Here is a 21,311-nt window from a genome sequence, read left to right on the forward strand (position 1 = left end):
GTCCAAGCTGACAGTTAGGCCAAGCACACCAAAACCGCCGTGTCAATGGCCCTGGAGGAATTTCTGCCTTGTAGATCAGGCACCCAGGCCGTAGCTAGCCGGGACCGCGAGAAATGATTTGTGATCCGCCTCAACGACAACGCCTCCTGAACATGCACAGCGACTGTTGATTCCCTCCACCATGGCAGGCGAATCGCTTAATTTCGGGGCTTTGGCGATTCCCGCCGTCACCGCTCTCATAAGTTTTCTTGCATATTCATCTCAGTTTCTCTTCCTGTTCCTCGAACCAGGACCGCTCAGCAAGGCTGAGACATGGAAGTTCAACACCCTGGTCGCTTGTATATGGATCAGCTATTACCGTGCCTGCACTGTCGATCCTGGCCGCTTGCCGAAAGATTGGTCGCCAAAGTCGTCTTCTGTGGCAAAGGATAAAGACGGCAAAAGTAAGGGAGACGCTGATGTTTCGGTTCGGCAACGATGGTGCAGGAAGTGCGCCGCGTTCAAGCCGCCGAGAGCACATCATTGCAAGACCTGTCAACGGTAATGACATGTGTATCTCGTGGCAATTTTATTTTCTATGATACATAGCTAATTGAAGCTATAGTTGTATACCGAAAATGGATCACCATTGCCCTTGGACACGCAACTGCGTGTCTCATTTCACATTCCCGCACTTTATGCGTTTCCTATTTTATGCCGTTACTTCCATGATCTATCTTGAATCTTTTATCTTAACAAGAATTGATGTTCTGTGGGATAACAGGAACTTGCCTAGTGTGAGAAAACCGAAATCCATCCAAGGGTGGAGGAAAAGTGGCTGACATTTATAAATAATGATAATAAAAACAGTACCTTGGCCCCAGCGTACCAGCGCTATGTCACTTCTTCATCCTTATAGTCGTCAATAGCATGACATTATTTGCCCTTGTGGTCCTCCTACTCCGAAGTCTTTGGTCTCTAGGCTCGAACGTCAGCACAATCGAGTCGTGGGAGATCGAGCGCCACAAAACGCTTCTCCGACGAGCGCGCCACTTTGGCGGTTATCTTGATGGGCCTGATGGCTTGAAAATCAGGATCAAAAAGCAGGAGTTTCCCTATGATATTGGGATTTTTAGCAATATTAAAGCCGGGATGGGCGGTAGTTGGAATGTATGGTTTCTTTTTTTTTTCATGGGTATTTTCGACGTTGAAGGGATCTATCTAATATTTGATTGATCTAGGTTATCAGCTGGTTTTGGCCCTTTGCGGCAACACCTGATCGAAAATCTGGTTTGGACTTTGAAGTTAATGGCTTCGAAGGTGAATAGAATCAACCGGTTGAACAATCCAATATATTTTCAATGCTGATCTTATTGTTTCCCAGATCCAAATGTGTCCTGGCCACCACCAGATCCAGATCGCATTCCGCGAAGGCCACGCCCGGTCGTGGAAGGTGACCCATTCAGTGTTCCTCATTTCGACTCTGCTGCCGACGAAATTGCAGCTTTCAGGCAACGGCAGGAGCAAGATTTGGCACGCCAAGGGGTCGATATTAATAATATTCGGCGGCGCAAAAAGTTTCATGAACGCTTCAAGGAAGATAAACGTTCTAATGGGCAATCGCAGATATATGCTGACTTAGAAGGAGAAGAGGAAAAGGAAGAAAATGGTGCAGATGTTGCAGAAGAAGAAGAAGAAGAAGAAGAATGGGTGCATGAAGTGCGTGAATCAAATCGCAATATTGATATTGATGAAGGTGAAGAAGCCTGGAGGAATGAAGAGGGGGAGAGGCTCAATGATTTTGGTGTTGATGAAGACGTTGAATTCTACGATGAAGAAGATGTGCCTTTATCTGTTGTTCGGGACAGGATTAAAGCTGGAATGTAGGGTAACCTAGAATAGTGTATTTTTAAACTAAAAGGCAGGAAATAGCATAAATTTTGGATCTCAATTTCGTGGATTACCATGGCAGGCAATTCTGGGGATCTGGAACAATGTTGAGATCATCGCAGATCCCATGGAATGAACTGAAAGAACTGCTCCTCTGTAGCGCTCTGGCATCCCATCGATTCCAAATCGGTCTTCACTTTTTCTGCTTCTCTGTCATGATCTTCCGGGAAGTCCTTCTCCGTGCGTGCCGAACAAGCTGCAAACTCGTGGAACTTTCTCAGGACTCGTGCCCAGAGCAAGTGGAATAGGCCATACCATACGTTAAAGTAGGGTGGGCCCATGCACATCTTCAAGGCGAGGCGAATTTTCATTCTACGTAAACACAAAGGTTTGGTGTAAGCAAAGTTAGTAAGAAAACAATCACACAATAAGGACTTGAATGGACCTGAGCTTGTACTCACGCAGCGCCTCTGGCTTTTCCTTCCTGCACGTCTATTACGGCTAATTTGTAGTAGATGCTGATGGTGCGCTCCTGGTCCGGCAGCCCCGAGTGCATCACTTTCCCATACTGTAGGGGAAGCATCGAATTGGTAAAATGGTCTCTAGCCTGGACGAAATCTCCTTGCGCATAACGCAAAGTCCCACGCGCTTGCTCAACAGCTCGCTTGAAAACGGGACTATCAGAGGTAGGATTGAAGATGAGACTCGCAAAAACGAGCATGTCATCTGCTTTGTCAAACTCATTCAGTAAGATGTGAATTTTGCCCGCCATAGTCGCTGCATGCATTTCCACGTCTCTAGCTTCAGGGGATCCAGCTCCATGCTGGCGGGCCTGTGCTATAACCAGATTGCACAAATCCAGAGCGTCTTCGTATTCACCCGTTGCAGCGCCAAATGACGCCAAGTTTATTGAAGTTTGGTCTAGCAGATACGTCTTGTAGTATCTTCCTGCGTCTTTGGCTTTCCGAAGTTCGAGACACAGTGAATTGGCTACTGCTGCTGTGGCATGATCACCGAGCTGGATAGCAACAGAAGCTTGGATACTCAGCAAATCAGCATTCAACAATTCAAGATCCGATTTGGATTCCTGTGATGAAGAAAAGTCCTGAGTACTCATAATTATCAAGCCGATGTCGACCATGGAAATAGCATTGGCCCGAAGATTGATTTCACGAAAGTATCTACCACAGTATAAGCGGTGTACAACAAGACAGCAACAGAACTTACCCTGCACAGTGCCGTAGTATGTAGACAAAGTCTACTGGTACTCGTAGGGTCTCATTGTCGCTATCGAAGTTGCCCCAGTGCGCAGCCAAGGCGAGAACATGGCCTGCATACTTTTTGCAAGTGAGCCATTGCAGATACATGCTAGTCTCACCATGCTGTTCAGGGAAGAACTTTCGAAACAATCTAGCTGCCGCTGCAAATGCCTTCGTCTTCTGCTCGAGACTCAAACAGTGCAGAAAACCGGACCGATCGAACCGTGGGTAGTAGGCTATGAGAGTTTCTGCGTTGGTCCACGGCTGTAAAACTTGTCGCTGCACGAGACCTGGATAAGTGCCCTCCAATCTTGAAACATTTAGTAGATTGCCAGTAGTACTTAGGCGGTCAAATTGAATGAGGTGAACTTACTTCTTGCCATCCCGGCATGGCTTCATGTCATTGGGGTTTTGCTGGGAGAGCACTTCGAAAAACTCAGGATACACAAAGTCCTCATTGCCCGTACCCAACAGACTCAAGACTCCCAGCAGAAAGGACATTTCATTGTCAAGAGGGAGAAGGTGCTGGAGCTCAGCAGGGATAAAAGTTGAATTCATGGCCATAGTTGCCATGCCTTTCTTCTTCATCAAAACGATGAATTGAGCATGAATATGGCAAGAGTGAAGAGGTTGAAGATTGACGTGTTATAAAGGAGCAAGAAGAACAAACGGAACTTCCCATTGCGTTTCCAATTGTGCCTCAGGAAGCAACGACCAGCCAGTTGCCTAATCGGGAAGGCGCTCTGAAATCACATGACTTGCCACAATTTGAATATTTGAGAAGCACTTCTAACTCTCTCGCGATGTCGATGTCGAAAATTATGCAGTTCTGTGCGCAGTAATTATTGCACAATGCTCAACTGAAGTCACAGCTTCAGCAGCCAATGGCCTTGCTTTATCTACATACTTGCAGCTTATCATATCACACTATTCCCCGCACCGACTACTTATAACTTCTCATCCACCGATCCCTTTCTTTTTGCTTCTACCTCATTAAGTTCCTTATATAGACCGATAAAATGGGCGAAGCAGGCTTTTTCAACAGCGAACTGGACCATCTCCTGATATTGCGAGCAACTGACTGGCCAGACTCATGGCAGGACAAGATACGTGGACAGTTTCCCAATCTTAAAATCACAGGTTTGACGGTGGACATCACCAAGCCTTTTGAGGAGACGGTGCCCAAGGGTAAGAATCTATTATATAATAAAGAGTTGCGGAGAAGGTTTAGTTGACATTCACATTGACTATATCATAGATATACTCGCTGAGGCGACCGTCATCGCATTAAACACCACAAAATACCTGCCTCTGCCTGAGAGTATACCAAAGTACGCCTCTCAATATCCCCAAGCCATTGTCCCTCTCTACTAACTGATATCCAGCATCAAGCTCATCCACACCTTCTCCGCCGGCGTAAACCAAATAATCAAAGAGCCGTACATCACACGCACCAATCTACCGCTAACCACCAGCTCGGGAATCCATGGCCCGCCCATCTCCGAGTGGATTCTGCTGAATTGGCTTGTCTCATCGCGGAACTACCATGCTCTATACGAAGGGCAGAAGAGACATGAATGGATCAATGCGCGACAGTATGCCCCCTCCGGACTGACGGATCATGTTGGGAAGAGAGTTGCCATTTTGGGATATGGGAGTATTGGACGGCAGGGTTTGTTCACTCTCCTTTCCCTCTTCCCTTCTCTCTCTTTACGACCGTTTTGTCTCGCTTGACTTACTAACGACTCGTAACTACTATCCAGTCGGCCGAATCGCCGTCTCCCTAGGCGCCCAGGTCTACGCCTACACAGCCTCAGCCAAAAACACAGCTGAATCACGCAAGGATAACGGGTACATCGTGCCCGGCACAGGCGACCCAGACGGCATTATACCAGTGGAATGGCACCATGGCACCAGCAAAGAGGAGCTGCGGCATTTCCTCTCGACAACCAAACCAGACCATGTGGTAATCTCCTTGCCCCTGACGCCAGCAACAACCAATCTCTTTGATCGCGAAGAATTCAAGGCTTGGTCTTCCTCCTCCTTCCCTTCCTCTTCGGCAAGAAAAGGATTCCTAACAAACATATCCCGCGGCCCAATCGTCAACACCTCCGCGCTCATTGAGGCGGTGCGCAGCAAAAGTATTCGCGGCGCGGCGCTAGACGTTACGGATCCAGAACCGTTGCCAAAAGAGCATCCGTTGTGGGATGTAGAGGGCATACAGATTAGTCCGCATGTTAGTTCGGTGGGGGATGAGTATTTTGAGCGAGCGTTGGATGTGTTGAGGATTAATTTGGAGAGGTTGCAGGAGGGGGGGAGATTGGTTAATCTGTTTCAGAGGCGGAGGGGATATTAAAACTACATACATACGCACACACATACACATCACGATGACTTTTTTCCGGGGCTGCTCTTTCTGTAATAAGCGGATATAAAGATACACGAAAATTGGTGTGCTTGGATCCAGAACAGTATGAAAACGCTTGAAACTGCTTATATTATACTATTATATATACCCGATTGATAGTAGCTATATGCGTGAGACAGGAAGAGGGGATTGCATTTCATTGCAAGAAGGCAAAAAAAATAAAATCAAATCAAAATCGACAGGACAAAGCTCCTATATGCTTCACAACGCCCCTGAAAACGCAACGAAACGGAGAAAAGATAGAATCGGATTCAAGACATGCTGAGACTTGATCAATTTTCATCATGAAGTTGGTCAAGTCTGGGTTCGTATATTAAAATGCATTTTATTCACACGCCCTTCCTTTCCCTCGTCAAATCAATAACAACGATAATAGCAGAGGAAAAAAGACATTAACAATGATATGAACCCTTAGGTCCGGTAAGGGCGGCGTCGATATGTATATGATGGTTGTTTTGTTGGGCGATGTATGTGAATGTGAACGTAAACTTGACGTTGGTATAACTTTGGCAGATCGAGCTGCTGTTTAGCCGAGATGATGGATGGGATTTTTATGGAGAAAATGGCCAAAAAAAATCCAATGATATGGTCCAATGTAACTGGGAGCGTGAAGCATGAGAGAGTAGGGATTGGTGAAAAGCTGGTTTTTCGGCTGGTATTGAAAATTCGCTGTTGGCAAGGCGCTCGCACACAAGAAATGAGATGCAATATAAACGGCGAGCAAATGAAAGGCAGATTTTGTAGTTAGAAATCATGTATCAGATCAGGTGAAAATCGTTCATAGGAGGCTTAGAATATGCCAAGGAATTTTGATTTTTCCTCTATATGCAGGTTAAAAATGCCGCAAGAAAACATCGTCGATTGTTTAGAAGACTTACTTTTTCCCTGGGAAGGCCGTCTATCGTTGTTCTTCTTTCGGGATTTCGCCGCCGCCGAAACGGGATTTGCTCCATCTGAAGCCGCCTGGATCGCTGCCAACCTATGTTTTGCCCGCTCCTCGCCTTGATCAGCGGCTTTCACATACCAAACATTGGCTTCAAGAGGGTCGCGTCGACATCCAATTCCACTCTCCGTAAAAAACCCTACGGTATATTGAGCTTTGGCCAGTCCTGCAATGATTTGGTTAGCCTCGGCCCTAGTTCATACGGTTTTGATGAAAATTCCTTACCTTGTTCGGCAGCCTTACGGGCCCATTCGTACGCTTCCATTTCGTCTCTTTCTAGGATAGGGTCCGCGCCTAGCAGATACCACGCGCACAATGCCATCTGAGCCTGTGGATGTTCCAGCTGGGCAGCCGCGGTGTAAAAATGAATGCTTAATGCCGGATCGTGAGGGCATTTCAGATATCCGTGCTCGTATGCTTCTCCCATTCGAAAGTTTGCTTCTGCGTGGCCAAGATCGGCCGATTTCGTAAACAACTGAGCGGCATATGCTTCGTCCTTGAAAATGTCATCTCCAAATCCAGTTTCATGTAACAAGCCCAATTCATAAGGGGCTGCGTTGTATTGAAAATCGGCTGCCTCGACAGCAAGCTTCATCCACTTAAACCCCTCTCGGTAACGGTTTCCTAAACCCAGATCCTTAGTGAGACACGCTCGCCCGAGTCGCAGCATGGCACCGGGGTGATTCTTGGTCGCAGCCGCCCGGTAGAAATTGGCAGCTTTGGCAGCGTCCACCCTGCAGCCCCAGCCAAATTCGTTACACAACCCAGCACGGTATGACGCTTCTGCATGGCCATACTTGCTAGCTTGCACAAAAAGGGGCAGTGCATGCTCATAATCTACTTTCCCTTTACTGAAGAGCCCGGATGACAATCCATCTGCTAGATAATATTGTGCAAAGGGATAGCTGCGATCCGAAAGCCTCTGCAAAATCGCTTTTGCCTCGAGCAATAAACGAGACCGCGTGATGTCTGGCGCTACGGCTTTCTCCTTCTCCTTATTTAGCGAGACCGATGTCACTTCGTCATCCTCATTGGAGTACATTTCCTGAATGGCACTGATCATGAAAACAGCGAACTCATATTGAACGGCCGGGTCGTTAGTCTTCTTGACATTGGCAAGATACATCTCGAATGTTTGTTTATGACTTAACAACGAGACATTATTCCCCAACAGCGTTCTCAGGTGGTCATTGTTCTTTGCGGCTGGCGACGGTACCTGTTGGGGATATGGAGTGCTCAGAAGTTCTACATAAGTCGACTTTGGACGGGAATCAGGGGAGTGGCCAGATGCACGACGGCCGTGTAGATTTATAAAAGAACCGTTTGGAGAGCGAGCTCGAAGATCAGATGTGGAGGAGTAGACAGACAATGGGCGCGAGACCCCAGCACCATAAATGCCCTTCGCTGGGGCGAGTAGTTGATTGCCATGCGGAAGGTTTTCTGCAGATGATGAGCCCGAGCGGCGCCCGGTTGGTGAGTCACGAAAGGGTCGATGGTGATATTGCAGCGGCTGATAGTCCATTTGCTGTGAACTCGATAAGCTAGCATCTGACGAATTGGAATTATGATAGGCTCTCGAAGCCGAGTCTGGACGTTCGGTAGACGGTCGCTTCGAGCCGTCATCTCTCTCATTGCCACCTACTAGCGACCATGAACCAGTGCTGGCGGACGTATGGCGGTCGGCTGCATGTTGGGAGTATTCCGGCGGTATGGAGCCCACGTGCGGTGTTGACGCAGACGCAGACGCACCCGCGTCATCTGGCTCCGAGATCTTCATATTCGACAACGACAAGTCTAAGTTGAACGAGTGGGCGAGAGCAGAATCATCAGAGCCTTCAATCATAGCACTGGAAGCCTGCGGATCAAAGACCGAGGCATCGATTCGCACGGGTGATTGAGGAGAAGGCTGGATATGTGGTTCAGGGCTGATAGCTAGAGCAGCTGGTGGAACTAGCTTCCTGGGAATTGGCGTCGAGGAAAGTCGGTCTGCTGAAGGGGAAATAATGGAATCGGGCGAGCTGTCTGCATTTGTTGACTGGGGAGGGGGAGATGATCGTAGATATACAGGCGGTGGAGGAGAAATCGAGGAAGGGCGAACCAAGTAATCGTTGACCGGGCTGGCCATTGCGTTGCGTTTCAATGTTGCTCCAGGTGGGAGGCAATTGGGATGCGAGTCACTGCTCCGTCAGATTCTTTCAACTTCGCTGCGTGCACCGACAAGTTGCTATAGCATGGACTCGGAAGGCTGACCCGGAAGTCCCGGGGCTGAGCAGGGTGTAGAAATGCCCTCGTTATATGAAAGAAATACAACAAACAGGAGGCGTTGTAACTCGGTTGGAGTGGGAGAAACGGGCGAGCAATCGAATATAGGATTGAACAATACTGTACAGACAAATAAAACGGCGGCAGTCGGTGTCTCGAATCGTCACAATGGAACCTGTGAGAGCGAGTCGTAGAATCAGCATGGCACTGTGCATTCTCCATGAATAAAGAACATGGCGAGGACAAGACTACAGGGGCGTGGTGGAAGGCGCGGAAGTCTCACCTGAGACTACCTCCGAAAGAAACGAATAAAGAGAGGCTCCCTCCCCTCTGAAGCGAGTGTCGAAAGCGAATGGAAATGGACGTTAAGATCCGTGGCAGTCGACCACCAGCGAGCGAAGGGCTGTTGTCAGAAAGGAAGGTGGTTGCAGTTGCAGCGAGAGAGGGAGAAAGCGAGCGCGAGAGCGAGCGTGGCTGACGGATGCGGCCAAGCACGTAAGTTATCCAGAACGTTTTTTAAGGCAGCCTCAGGCTCAGAGCACACCCGCGCTCAGTTTACTCAAACTAATCAATTAATAATAACGATAAACCACTCACTAACTAAAATGGCGACGAACAATAGTAGTGCTAGTAATGCACTTTACAGTAGCATTACTGGGCGTTACGTACTCAAGTAGCAAGCGCTGAGTGCTACCGTGTATTAAGTCTGTCAATGCAGGCATTAGGATTTTATGAAGGAGCCCGTCAGTCTCAGTTTGTTGCTCGCTTTGCAAACGCACTCTCACTGCTTCTATTCTATGCAAATCGTATACCAAAGACCGGTCGGCGGCCAGGGAAAAACAGCCAAGGTGTCTCTGACCATTGGCGGGGGTGTCTGCATCGAATACGACGTGCCTCTACTGCCGTATGCCCCAGTGCTCGATTAAGAAAGCACCTCACTAGCTACCAGAATTGCGGGCCTCGTAAGACAGTGTGCGTATTTTCCTTTTGCTTCGTTTGGCTCCTGTGCGTACCAGTTCTCCACTCGAGCTTGTCGAACCGTGGGATCCGAGCGGGTTTGTTGATGGATATAACCTTGGCTTAGCGAACTCTTTCGCTTTCGAGTCAAGAAAAGGGATGGCTTTACCGAGTAGGACTCCAAGCTCTGGAGCACGGAGTAGTTATATTCCGATCAACTCTGATTAAACGACGATCGCGCAAAATGACTTCGTCAACCATCATCCTACGTCAATGCCATTGTCCAGAGTTCGATATCATCATCGGTAGCACAAAAACATGCCAGGTTTCAATGCCGGCTTTCACGATGCATGCAGAGAAGTGCAACCCTGCCACTTGCACCTGTCTGGTGGGGCGATGGCCTAACGTTATCATCAGGGTTCACTCAGTCAGCCCATTTTTCGATTTTTGCCCAGTCCTATCCGGAATGCCCTGCAAACCGTCCGCTCACTGGGTTCCAAAGACCACACCCCGGTGCATAATTAGAAAACATGTTCGCAGGGCTGGTTCGAAAGGAAATCTTCATTCCGCAGAGGAAGTGCTTCTCGTTAGGTAGTTGTGGTTATTGGCTGGTTATTCTCCTACGGACTCTGACTCCAAGAGACAAAGGTAGCCGCCTAGCCCCGATACGGACTAGTCTGAGACAGTGTTTTCCCACCTCGCCTGAGCATGCTTCAGAGTTTAGGCCTTTTTTCTTTTTTTTTTTTTCCTCTTGCCTCATCTGGCATTTGCTGAATGATCATTGATCTTTGATTCCTTAGTGAATCTCATCGTCTCAGCCAATTGACTCCTTAACAGCCAGGGCATTTTCAATTTTGGATCGGACATTATTTCATGCTCCACGCTAGCCTTCTTGATACATAATACGGAGTACTCCGCAATGCTCTCATATTCAAAAACGCCAAAGTCAAATCCAATTTCTCGTCAGCCTCATCTGTGGCCATGTTTCTTGGCAGCTAGAAAACCTTGAACTTGAACACGAGAACAAGCGGCAGTCGCTTCAGGACTCAGGTCCCGGCCGATCTGCTCTGTACAGTATATATACTCTATACCAGCATCACATCCAATAATCGGTTCAATAATCATTCCAATAATCAACGCATATGCTATTTTCGGACCGCGAAAATAGCACGAATAACGTGACGCCGCGAGCCCCCTCTGATTGGCTCCCCCGATGGAAGCACTGGCCAATGTCCACGGTCCCATAAATTACAGCCAATCAACGTACGGCAGGCCGGCTAGTGCCGAATAGTCCATCTTTGCGCGAGGCGATTGGCTGCGGGCCTGAGAACCAAGGCAGCCAGCCAGCTTGGTCAATAAACATTCACAATTTTCTTGAAATTGGACGTTCGTCTTCGAGAGGAGGCCAAGCGAAAACTCTGCATCGCCATCGCCTTGGGACATGTGATGATAACGTGATGCTACAACGGTGCAACAGGCTGAGCCCTTGTAATTAAAATATACCAACTGATTAGAATAGTACCTGTCTAGAACTACTTAGTTATGTAGTCAAATCAAGTCTGATATAAGATTATCTGGTCGCAGTCCCGTGATTTGGTGGACCGCCCCTGACCCTTTTGTCTCACTGAGCTGCGCTTGCCATTTGTTTCTTCCGCTGCGGTGCATACTACTCTCCCTCCCTCTCTCCCTCTCTCTTTTCGATCGCTTCACTCGCTCACTCACCTTCCCAGCAAGACAACACTGTTACCATCAATCGCTTCCTCGCATCCGCTGCGCTTTACAGATCAGGAGAGAGCGGGCAGGTCTACCTTATCGCGGCCGCTCCCCGCTCGTTGAGCCTCCTTGCTGTACATACACGCATACATAGCATACATATTTGTCGTGTCCGTTTATTGATTTGCTCCTTCGCTTTGCAAGCCTCCATTAGCCGACGTTCTCTCGCTTATAATCACGGTCAGCCGGACATAATCCGCGCGCTTCTTCAAAGCCCACACGGCCATCTTCGGCGTTTGTTTGAACGAAACACTCGACTACTCCTTATTTATTCGCCGGCAGTGTATTATTATCGAAATCAACCCCGGTGCAGAAAATCAGCATCTCACCCTGAACTGAACCTTCCAAATGTCGACCGCCTGAAGACTTTTGATTTGGAGCGAAAAACAGGCAAACTCTCATTGTTATTTCTGTCGTCATTACTCCCCTGGGGCTGCAATTTGGCGGGTCAAAACGTGGTGAGTTTACGTGCTCGTCCCGTACCGTGGAATGTGGACACTTATAATTGACATTCCCTTGATCGGATAGATCCCCCAGATAATTTCCCATAATGTCGCTTCCTCGAAAGCCAGACAGCACTCCATCCTCGCGACGTCCGGAGAGTCGGTCGTCGGGACCCAGAGACTCATCGCGTCGACGTCGCCGTGACCTTGAGTCCGGATCCTACCCCGATGTAGCTCCGTCTCCATACACCCCTACATCGCCAAGGCGTCATGGACATGGGAGGCATGTTTCTCATTCATCTTCGCGAGGACGAGGAGCATCGATATCACAAGATTCTCCCACTGATCTAAGCAGGAAAAGGACACTAGTCCGCCCAGAAAGGAACCAAATAGGGCCTGATCATCCTAATTACCATTACCAGCAGCATGCTCAGAATCCTAACATGGCTACGTATCCATCAACAACTGGTCATGACCCGGTCCTGGATGGCCCCGCCGAGACGGAAACTGGCAGCACTGATAGCTCTGTAAAGACGCGCACGAAAACTTATGCGTATCCCCTCGACGGCAATTTGAATGAACCTATGGAGCGGATCGAGCGGGCTCCAAGCTCACGCCACAAAAGAAGGAGACTTTATCGGAGAAGCTCACGAAAGGATATTGAAACAGAGGAGAAGCGCCAGCAAAAGGCCCGCCAACAAATTACCCCTCCCAGCCCATGGTACGCATACTGTGTGTTGATCACATTCTGGGCACCCGACCTAGTCCTGATGTGCCTTGGTATGAGGAAGCCAGATCAGCGTCGAGCATGGCGGGAGAAGATGGGTTTGATCGGTGTAATTGCACTGTGCTGTGCCTTTGTTGGTTTCATCACCCTAGGCTTCACTGCGGCGGTTTGCGGCACGCAGGCCGTGCGCTTAAAAGCCAATTCTGTCGACAACGGTTACATGATTTTTCATGGCGAAGCTTACGACTTGTCTAGATCTGAGCACCCCGCCGCTTATGGAATTCCTGCTGGTTCCAACGTTTTGTACGATCTTCCACACAAATATGGCGGGCAAGACGGCAGTTTTATGTTTCAGAATGTTAACGGTGCGTGCAAAGACGTTATCACGCTCGCCGAGGGCTCTGACATTCCTACGAATGATAATGGAGACCTTGCCTGGTACTTTCCATGCCAGGCTTATAACCAAGACGGCTCCTCTACTGTCAATACAACAACCCCGCCTTACCTTGGGTATATGTGTCACCTTTCATCCGATGCTCGGAATTCATTCTACGGTCTGAAAAGCTCCGGCGACGTCTATTATACCTGGGATGGAATTAAAAATAAGAGCCGTAACCTTGTTGTGTATTCGGGAAACGTCTTGGATCTTGATCTACTCACCTGGCTCAATGATTCTCAAGTGAGCTACCCTGATGTGTTCACAGAGATGAGGACAAATCCGGATGTTCGGGGAGTCGACCTCACATACGTTTTTCAATCTTCCGAGGACAGGCGTATCGCAAAGTGTCTGTCCCAGGTCATCAAAGTTGGAACCATAGACACAATGACTGTTGGTTGTATTGCCTCCCAGGTCGTTCTTTACGTCGCATTGATTTTCATCTTATCTGTCGTGTTCGCGAGGTTCTTTATGGCTTGCCTTTTCCACTGGTTCATATCCAAAAAGTACGATATCGCGAAGTCAACCATGCCGACAGATCGTCGGGCCCGTGCTCAGCAAATTGAAGACTGGTCGGACGATATCTATCGTCCTGCACCGCGTCTTGCTGATCCGCCCGTCCCTGAAAAAACAACCAGGAAGCGCGCAACTTTCTTGCCCACAACCTCCCGTTTTTCAAGCCCCTATGCGGTGGGTGGTGATAGTGCTAAGATGAGGACTCAGCCTCTCACTATGGCCAGCCAAAATTCCACCTCTCGTCTAGTGCCCACCGCCACAACAGCAAGTTCGATGTACAAACTAAGTGGAAATAGTAGCAATGGGTCCTTGAGCATGGACGCCATCTCGCGTCACAATGCTGCCGCCGGTGACAGTCGAACAAGCCTGATGATCTCACAATATGACCAGAGACATTCAACGGTTGTGGGTTCTAGTGAAGGACCGGCGGGGTTCATCCATGAAAATGTCGTCCCGCAGCCACCACCGGAATGGCAGCCGTTTGGGTTCCCTCTTGCGCATTGTCTCTGTCTGGTAACATGCTACTCTGAAGGTGAAGAAGGTATTCGTTCCACTCTAGACTCGGTTGCTTTGACCGACTACCCCAACAGCCACAAGACTATCATTGTCATCTGCGATGGTATTATCAAAGGCAAGGGCGAGGAAAAATCCACCCCTGATTATGTGTTGGGCATGATGTGCGATTTTGCTGTGCCGCCTGAAGAAGTTAAACCTCATTCGTATGTGGCTGTTGCCTCTGGTTCCAAGAGACATAACATGGCCAAGATCTATGCCGGCTTCTATGACTACGGTGAAACATCGATCGTCCCACCAGAAAAACAGCAACGAGTGCCGATGCTTGTTGTGGTCAAATGCGGAACTCCCGCCGAGGCTAGTCAGTCCAAACCTGGCAATCGTGGCAAGCGTGATAGTCAGATTGTCCTCATGTCCTTTTTGCAAAAGGTCATGTTTGACGAGCGAATGACGGAGCTTGAGTTTGAAATGTTTAACGGGTTCTGGAATATTACCGGTATTTCGCCTGATTATTATGAAATCATTTTAATGGTCGATGCCGATACAAAGGTGTTCCCAGACAGTCTCTCGCACATGGTTTCGGCCATGGTGAAGGACCCGGAAATTATGGGATTATGCGGTGAAACAAAGATTGCCAATAAAACCGACAGCTGGGTGACTATGATCCAAGTTTTTGAGTACTACATTTCCCACCACCAGCTCAAGGCCTTCGAGTCCATCTTTGGTGGTGTCACTTGTCTCCCGGGATGTTTCTCCATGTACCGTATCAAAGCGCCCAAAGGTGGCCAGAACTACTGGGTGCCTATCTTAGCCAACCCGGATGTTGTGGAGCACTATTCCGAGAATGTCGTGGATACACTGCACCAGAAGAATCTGCTCTTGCTAGGTGAAGATCGTTACCTGTCCACTCTGATGCTGAAGACATTCCCGAAACGGAAGCAAGTCTTTGTTCCTCAGGCAGTGTGCAAAACGACAGTGCCGGACCAGTTTATGGTGCTGCTGTCGCAGCGTCGTCGTTGGATCAACAGTACTGTACACAATTATTTTGAGCTGCTCTTTGTTCGTGATTTGTGCGGAACTTTTTGTTTCAGTATGCAATTCGTTGTTTCTATCGATCTGATGGGTTCACTGGTTTTGCCTGTGGCCATCAGTCTGACCTTTTACGTTGTTATCAAATCGATTGTTTCCAAACCGGTACAAATTATTCCGTTGGTGCTCCTGGCTCTTATTTGGGGTTTGCCGGGTGTTCTTATCATTGTGACCGCCAACCGACTCGTGTACGTTCTCTGGATGGCTATCTACCTGGCGTCGATCCCGATATGGAACTTTGTGCTGCCGGTGTACTCGTTCTGGAAGTTTGACGATTTCAGTTGGGGTGACACGCGAAAGACTGCTGGAGATACGGGCAAGGGCGGTCATGGAGATGTCGAGGGTGAATTTGACAGCAGTAAAATCACGATGAAGCGCTGGCGCGAGTTTGAGAAAGGTATTCTATCCATCTCTCCTTTTTGTTTTGTTTTTTGTTTCCTATTTCCCAGAAGGATTAATGACTGACATTTGCTTTATAGAACGACGACTCAATATAAGCAACGCACAAGGACTGCCACCGGGCGGCTTGCCCGCGGCTGCATACACCTACCCAGGCGGTTATGACACTTACTCTGATTACTAGGGTGGTATCTATCCTGGAACATGCTTCATTTCTTTCTTTTTCTGATCTCGTATAAGGATATTAGTATACGCATATATACAGTCTTGGCATATTTAATCTCTGAACTGTACTGTACCATGGGGCGGCGCTACATGATAAATGATGGTAATAAATAACTTGCACATTGTCCTGAGAAGTATTCATTATTCATTATTCATTTACCTCGGTGCATTATTTTTTCCTTCCTCGCTCTCCTGCGCTGCGATTTCCCAGGCAAATGAATATACTACCTAGCCCAATCGATGCCAAGCAAAAATCCATCGATTTTTATGCCAGCGTAGAATGTGACGAGTCAACCTTTGTGACGACTCTGTAGTCAACTAGCTACATGCCTGACTAGTTAACTGCCAATCCCTAGGAAAATCAACGAACTCATTGACTCGTGAGTCATGAGAGCCGGTAATCGAAGGCACGTCTACGTTTTTTTCGACCATGAGCCCGATCCAAATACGTATTCGTCGTCTTTGCTACTCAGTGTCGTTCCTCTACGTAGCTTACGTCGTCGTCGTCGTTAGTACCTGTGCTAGTGATGCATGTCGACAGATGCGTGCATGTACGAATAGAGCCCAGTTCTCTGCTTTCAGCCGCTTGCAGGGCATCAGCTAATATAACATGGAACAGTAAGCCAATGAGTGGTAATAAATCCCTGCATAGTATCAATTAAAAAAAAGGTTATACATCCACATGCTTCCTGGGTGGATGCAAGCACGTACGTGGCCCGTCCTGTGTGGGAAAATATATCAGCCCTGTGGGTGTTTGGCTAGTCTATGTCAAGTCATGCCATGTCATGTACATGTACATGTACGTTCAGGGATGTTTAGAACTTTGCGCTGTCAGGTTTTCCTGGGATCTGCTTCAGCGGTTTTCAATTGATTGTCTTTTGTCTTTTATTTCTTTGCTTTTTGTGTAGCTATCTTCTTCGATAATCGAGATCGGCCGTGTATCAGCCGATACGCGTCTGTGCGGTAACTTTATTGTACAAACCGGGCAAATAGTGTAATCTTGGTACATGCTTACCGTACCAGACAGCATGACTAATCTTAACCCCATCCGGTCGGATCAAGTTCACCTCCAGAGTTTCTTCAGGGATTTTTCTTTCTTTTATTGCATGTTACATCTGCATTCCTCCTCCTCCCCCTCCTCCCTCGAGTCCGCAGCTCAATTCACGTTACACGCTCCCTCGGTTGCAAACAAGACTCTGTCTGCCTGCGTCTGTTTGTCTGCGGGCTGTACTGCGATTATTTCAATATCAGCCGAGAAGGAAAGTGAGCATCAGTTGGTATGTACATTGTTTGATACAGTCGTTCAACATTCAAGCAAGTAGGCGGGCAGTTGTCGCACAATACTCTTATGACATAGAGCTAGCTATATTCTCCGGTGTGCTGGGTGTTGGTCATTGCTTATACTATCAGTCTATTTAACGCTTTGCTGTTGCTGTGCTTTGCAGAGGCTTGTTCCATCTTGCTTCGTCTTGTCTTGAGTTGAATGCCCGAAACACTCTATAGTCTTCTTCTCTTGCTTCTCTTGCTTCTCTTGCTTCTCGTGCCTGTTCTGACGGTGTTTAACCCCTCACCTTGCATGCCCGCCTGACTGAAGTCTGATCGCAAACACTAACCCCTCATCTTGTCGAGATGAATGTTGAATGCTGATTGATGAGTAGGGCTGACGGCTGACAGCCACTTTGATTATTCCTCTTGCCAACAAGGCACACAAGTCAATAATAAGTGTTGACCTGTCACTGGCGGACCGGTCCGGTTTTGATATCCATTCTGTCATTGATTGGCAGTCTCAACGAGTGCTGGACACTACTCACCAGCGGCTGCTTATTTGTTTTTTGCGACTTTTGTTTCTTTCCTTTGTTGACGTCTTTGGCACTGACTCGTGCACTGCTATCATCCACGAGGAAAAGAGACAAATAGTACCGTTACTAATAGTATCATCATCTGCATACCAACTCGTGTATGACCTGGATGGTTCCATGATCCCTCGGGATACTCAATAATATTACAACATTATCATCGGGCGCAATGGATCGCTTTTCTTACAGGCGGAACGGATACTTAGAGACCAAGGCAGAGCGCTAGCGTCACCCACTAACAACCGACATCATGGAAGAAACCCTAGGTTCCGGGTTTGACAGCATCCGCACTGCTATCCTGTCACCCCCGAGCTTCATATCGCGAGTAACGGTCTCGCCGGTATTTACTCAAACGACGACTGATCTGGAAAGACCGTCTTATATACATTTGTCCGGCACTGAGACACCGGTTGATTCGCGCCGAACTGACCTGTTCTCCCATCGATCGAATGTCCGTATCGATGACAGAGATACTGCGCCTGTAGGTAGTTACAGGCAAGTCGAATATTCTGATCGCCACGCCTATTCCGGTGACGAGACGCTCTCTTATTCAAGTGATGAACGGGCTTCAGAGTCTGGGCCTGGTTCTACATCCTTTCATTGGCCCTTAGCTGGGTCTTCTGAACATATGTCAGGCGTAGAAAACGAGGCACATACACAGTGCAACTTGCTTGAGTGGAGTTCTGTTTCATCTCAGAGTGAGCATGAAGAAGGTTACGACAGTGATTCGGACGACACCTGTAAATTCTACACAGAATTAGATTCATGTGGCAGACTGATAGACGGTGACGATGAAGACAGCGAATGCTTTTCAGACGATTCTGATAATGACGGTGATTATGGACGCCCTCATCTTGGACAGATGCTGGCTTCTATTAATCGTTATGACTATCGCTACCATCGCTATTGGGATGCAGGGCAGCCCGATCTAGCCGAAACGCATTTTGATATTCCTGTGCAAGCAAGTAAGTTTGTTGTATACAATTTTAGAGATTTCATTTATCTTATAGGCGTTGCGTCCCTCTGCTTACATGCATGATATTTTAGCACAAGAACGGAATCTCACAGTTGAACAATTTATAAAGCGCTGGTTACAAGCATCTCTCGCAAACAGCGCACATGTGCCGCCCCAGTTCCCTTGCCCGTCACTTGAAGCGGCAAATGTATCGCAGTGGCCTCGGCCAGATAAAGTAATTCGCCCTCAGAACATGGACGCTTATGAATTCTACGATATTCAGCAGATTCCGTGGAAGGAGAATCTCGGTGTTCACCGTTCGGATGCTCGTGTTCTTCGCGATGCGTGGTATTCTCCCTATTCAAATCTGCATTTTAGAAATGATAACGTATGTACTTTGTTGTTCCACCTCCCCTAACCCTGGCTAATATTGGAGTTAAGCGCCCAAGCAAATTGCCAAGAATGGAGCCCTATTTTCGCGAAAAAGCGCTATACACGGATTTTAGGGCTACTGTTGAACACTTCCAGTTGCGGAATCTCATGGCGGTTACGTCGTTCAATACTTTGCAATTTGCACAGGAATCCAAACTGTTATCATGGACACCGGATTACAAACATGTTAGATGCGTCATGGATCTCTCTCGACCGGCACCAGAAACCGGGTTTCAAGGACCAGTGAAGATCTCCACAATGCAATCTAAACATGGCATTTCCGTTGCTGGCGGCTTTACGGGCGAGTACTGTATGCATGTCAACGGGAGTCGAGAAGAAAACATATATGGGCTTGTTACAACGAACTTGAATGGGATCACCAATAACATAGACATCATTCGAAGTCGCACAAACTCGTCGCCCTTGGTCGTATTTGCTTCGAATGACCAACATATCCGTGTTCTCGACTGCGCAAGCCATCAATTCATCTCAGATCACGAATTATTTATCCCCGTGAACTGCTCGGAGACGTCCGCAGACGGCCGGATGCGCCTTGTTGTTGGGGACTCACCAGAGGCATACGTCCTTGAAGCTGATAGCGGGCGCACACTTCAGCAACTCGGCGGACATCGCGACTTTGGCTTTGCGTGTGCCTGGTCACCGGATATGCTGCACATAGCGACTAGTAACCAAGACCGAACCGTTAATATCTGGGACGTGCGGATGTGGCGGATTCTTCAAAGTATGGATTCGGACACCGCGGGATACCGGTCTCTGCGTTTCTCGCCTATTGGTGGTGGCCCACGCACGCTACTCATGAGCGAACCCGCTGATCGTATTTCTATTGTTAATGCCACGACATACGAAACTAGACAGGTACACGACTTTTTCGGTGAGATTGGCGGTGCCGATTACACACCAGACGGTGGCTCGATTTGGGTTGCTAATACGGATGAAATGTTTGGTGGGTTCATGAAGTTTGAGCGTATGCAGTATGGTCAAAGGTATGGATCGTCTTCTGCTTTGTCACAAAGACGACGACGACATCAGCAATACCGCCGAGGACAGCTCGCTCCGGAGTGGTACTCTGACTTGCCGCATGAATGGGTCAGCGAGGCTGGACTGGAGAATGACGATAGATGCATTGTTAGTCGGCGCGAGCGAGACTTCCGGACTTTGAGTGGACTGAGTGATGAGGCGAGAGATAATCTGCTTATCTGAAGATACTTTAGTCAGAGCTCTTATACAATTGTACCCAAAGTAACTAGTATACCGAACCTTCCTTTCATAGGATTCTACTGAGTAGTAAAATACCTTTTGGTCAAACATCAAGAGAAAGCATATTTGCATTGTATACACGTCAAATATATCTAGGTTGAGATAGGTAAACTAGTAAAGTACATGCTGATACATGCTTGATTGGCATCACCACATGCTTCTTTACCCTAAACATTCACGCTCTGGATTGTCCTGAACCCGCTATGTGTTGATTCTAGAGTAGTAGATGCCTCATTTATAGCTTTACATGCGTGGTATTGACTACCTAGGTACGTATGTTGGCTAGCAACGGCGGAACTCCTTTAAGCCGTATATATTAGAAAGTAATGGTTGATCTGCAAGAAACACAATAAACTTAACATGGTTAGCTCAATGTGCCAGGCTTCTTCCTGTACATTTTTTGGCTTCGAAGTGAGGCTATAATGCTGTATTCCAGTCAGTAGTACCTAGATATGTAGATATTCCATTAGGGGTGATACATAGCAAGGGTTGCTTCATACAAGCCTTGGTACTCTACCATGTCAAAGCTAGCTGGACAAAGTCAAAGTCGGTCAACAAAAGTTCTTCTACTTGCTCGCAAGGCAATTGGCGGAAGAGTGGAAATATTGGACCACATGTCAAAGCTATCCCTGACGCCTCAGTTTGTTACTCTATTCGGCATGTAGTACTCCCTAAACGTGGTGAATCAAGGTTACGACCGCTATTTTGGTGATTCTGACTGCATCGAAATTACAAACAATGATAGTATCACTATCTGCCAGTATATCTATATGCAAAGCATGATATCTCATTTACTGGGTATGTCTGCCTGTAATCGTAGACTATTGTGGGCTTTGTCAGTACTTTTTCCTTTTGTTTGGGATGCATGATATCTCATCAACGCTCTTTGTGAATACTTCACTACTTATGCTTTTCATTTGTATTTACTGTAAATGAAGTATTAACTACGAT

General features: G+C 47.7%; 6 protein-coding genes across 6 annotated transcripts; 4 read left to right on the top strand and 2 right to left on the bottom strand.

Annotated features, from left to right (window-relative positions):
• Positions 1-181: 181 nt before the first annotated feature.
• On the top strand, positions 182-1,866 carry UA08_06075 (Palmitoyltransferase pfa4; the record flags this gene model as incomplete). Its single annotated transcript, XM_020268359.1, has 5 exons — positions 182-540; positions 605-776; positions 850-1,149; positions 1,221-1,299; positions 1,364-1,866. The coding sequence occupies 5 exons, from the start codon at positions 182-184 to the stop codon at positions 1,864-1,866; spliced, it is 1,413 nt and encodes a 470-aa protein (XP_020118498.1).
• Positions 1,867-1,982: 116 nt separating this feature from the next.
• UA08_06076 (hypothetical protein) lies at positions 1,983-3,692 on the bottom strand (the record flags this gene model as incomplete). The annotated part of the gene is made up of 4 exons (XM_020268360.1): positions 1,983-2,241; positions 2,331-3,050; positions 3,097-3,438; positions 3,502-3,692. 4 exons carry the CDS (start codon positions 3,690-3,692, stop codon positions 1,983-1,985), a joined length of 1,512 nt encoding a protein of 503 aa, XP_020118497.1.
• Positions 3,693-4,147: 455 nt separating this feature from the next.
• On the top strand, positions 4,148-5,484 carry UA08_06077 (hypothetical protein; the record flags this gene model as incomplete). Its single annotated transcript, XM_020268361.1, has 4 exons — positions 4,148-4,316; positions 4,387-4,459; positions 4,514-4,800; positions 4,892-5,484. The coding sequence occupies 4 exons, from the start codon at positions 4,148-4,150 to the stop codon at positions 5,482-5,484; spliced, it is 1,122 nt and encodes a 373-aa protein (XP_020118712.1).
• Positions 5,485-6,345: 861 nt separating this feature from the next.
• On the bottom strand, positions 6,346-8,624 carry UA08_06078 (hypothetical protein; the record flags this gene model as incomplete). Its single annotated transcript, XM_020268362.1, has 3 exons — positions 6,346-6,377; positions 6,435-6,665; positions 6,725-8,624. The coding sequence occupies 3 exons, from the start codon at positions 8,622-8,624 to the stop codon at positions 6,346-6,348; spliced, it is 2,163 nt and encodes a 720-aa protein (XP_020118657.1).
• A 3,417-nt stretch (positions 8,625-12,041) lies between these two features.
• Positions 12,042-15,798, top strand: UA08_06079 (Chitin synthase D; the record flags this gene model as incomplete). Its single annotated transcript, XM_020268363.1, has 2 exons — positions 12,042-15,612; positions 15,695-15,798. 2 exons carry the CDS (start codon positions 12,042-12,044, stop codon positions 15,796-15,798), a joined length of 3,675 nt encoding a protein of 1,224 aa, XP_020118713.1.
• A 2,147-nt stretch (positions 15,799-17,945) lies between these two features.
• UA08_06080 (hypothetical protein) lies at positions 17,946-20,303 on the top strand (the record flags this gene model as incomplete). The annotated part of the gene is made up of 3 exons (XM_020268364.1): positions 17,946-18,660; positions 18,743-19,038; positions 19,179-20,303. 3 exons carry the CDS (start codon positions 17,946-17,948, stop codon positions 20,301-20,303), a joined length of 2,136 nt encoding a protein of 711 aa, XP_020118658.1.
• Between the last annotated feature and the right edge of the window lie 1,008 nt (positions 20,304-21,311).

This window comes from Talaromyces atroroseus, assembly GCF_001907595.1.
Source record: "Talaromyces atroroseus strain IBT 11181 chromosome Unknown scaffold_8, whole genome shotgun sequence".
Classification (NCBI taxonomy): domain Eukaryota; kingdom Fungi; phylum Ascomycota; class Eurotiomycetes; order Eurotiales; family Trichocomaceae; genus Talaromyces; species Talaromyces atroroseus.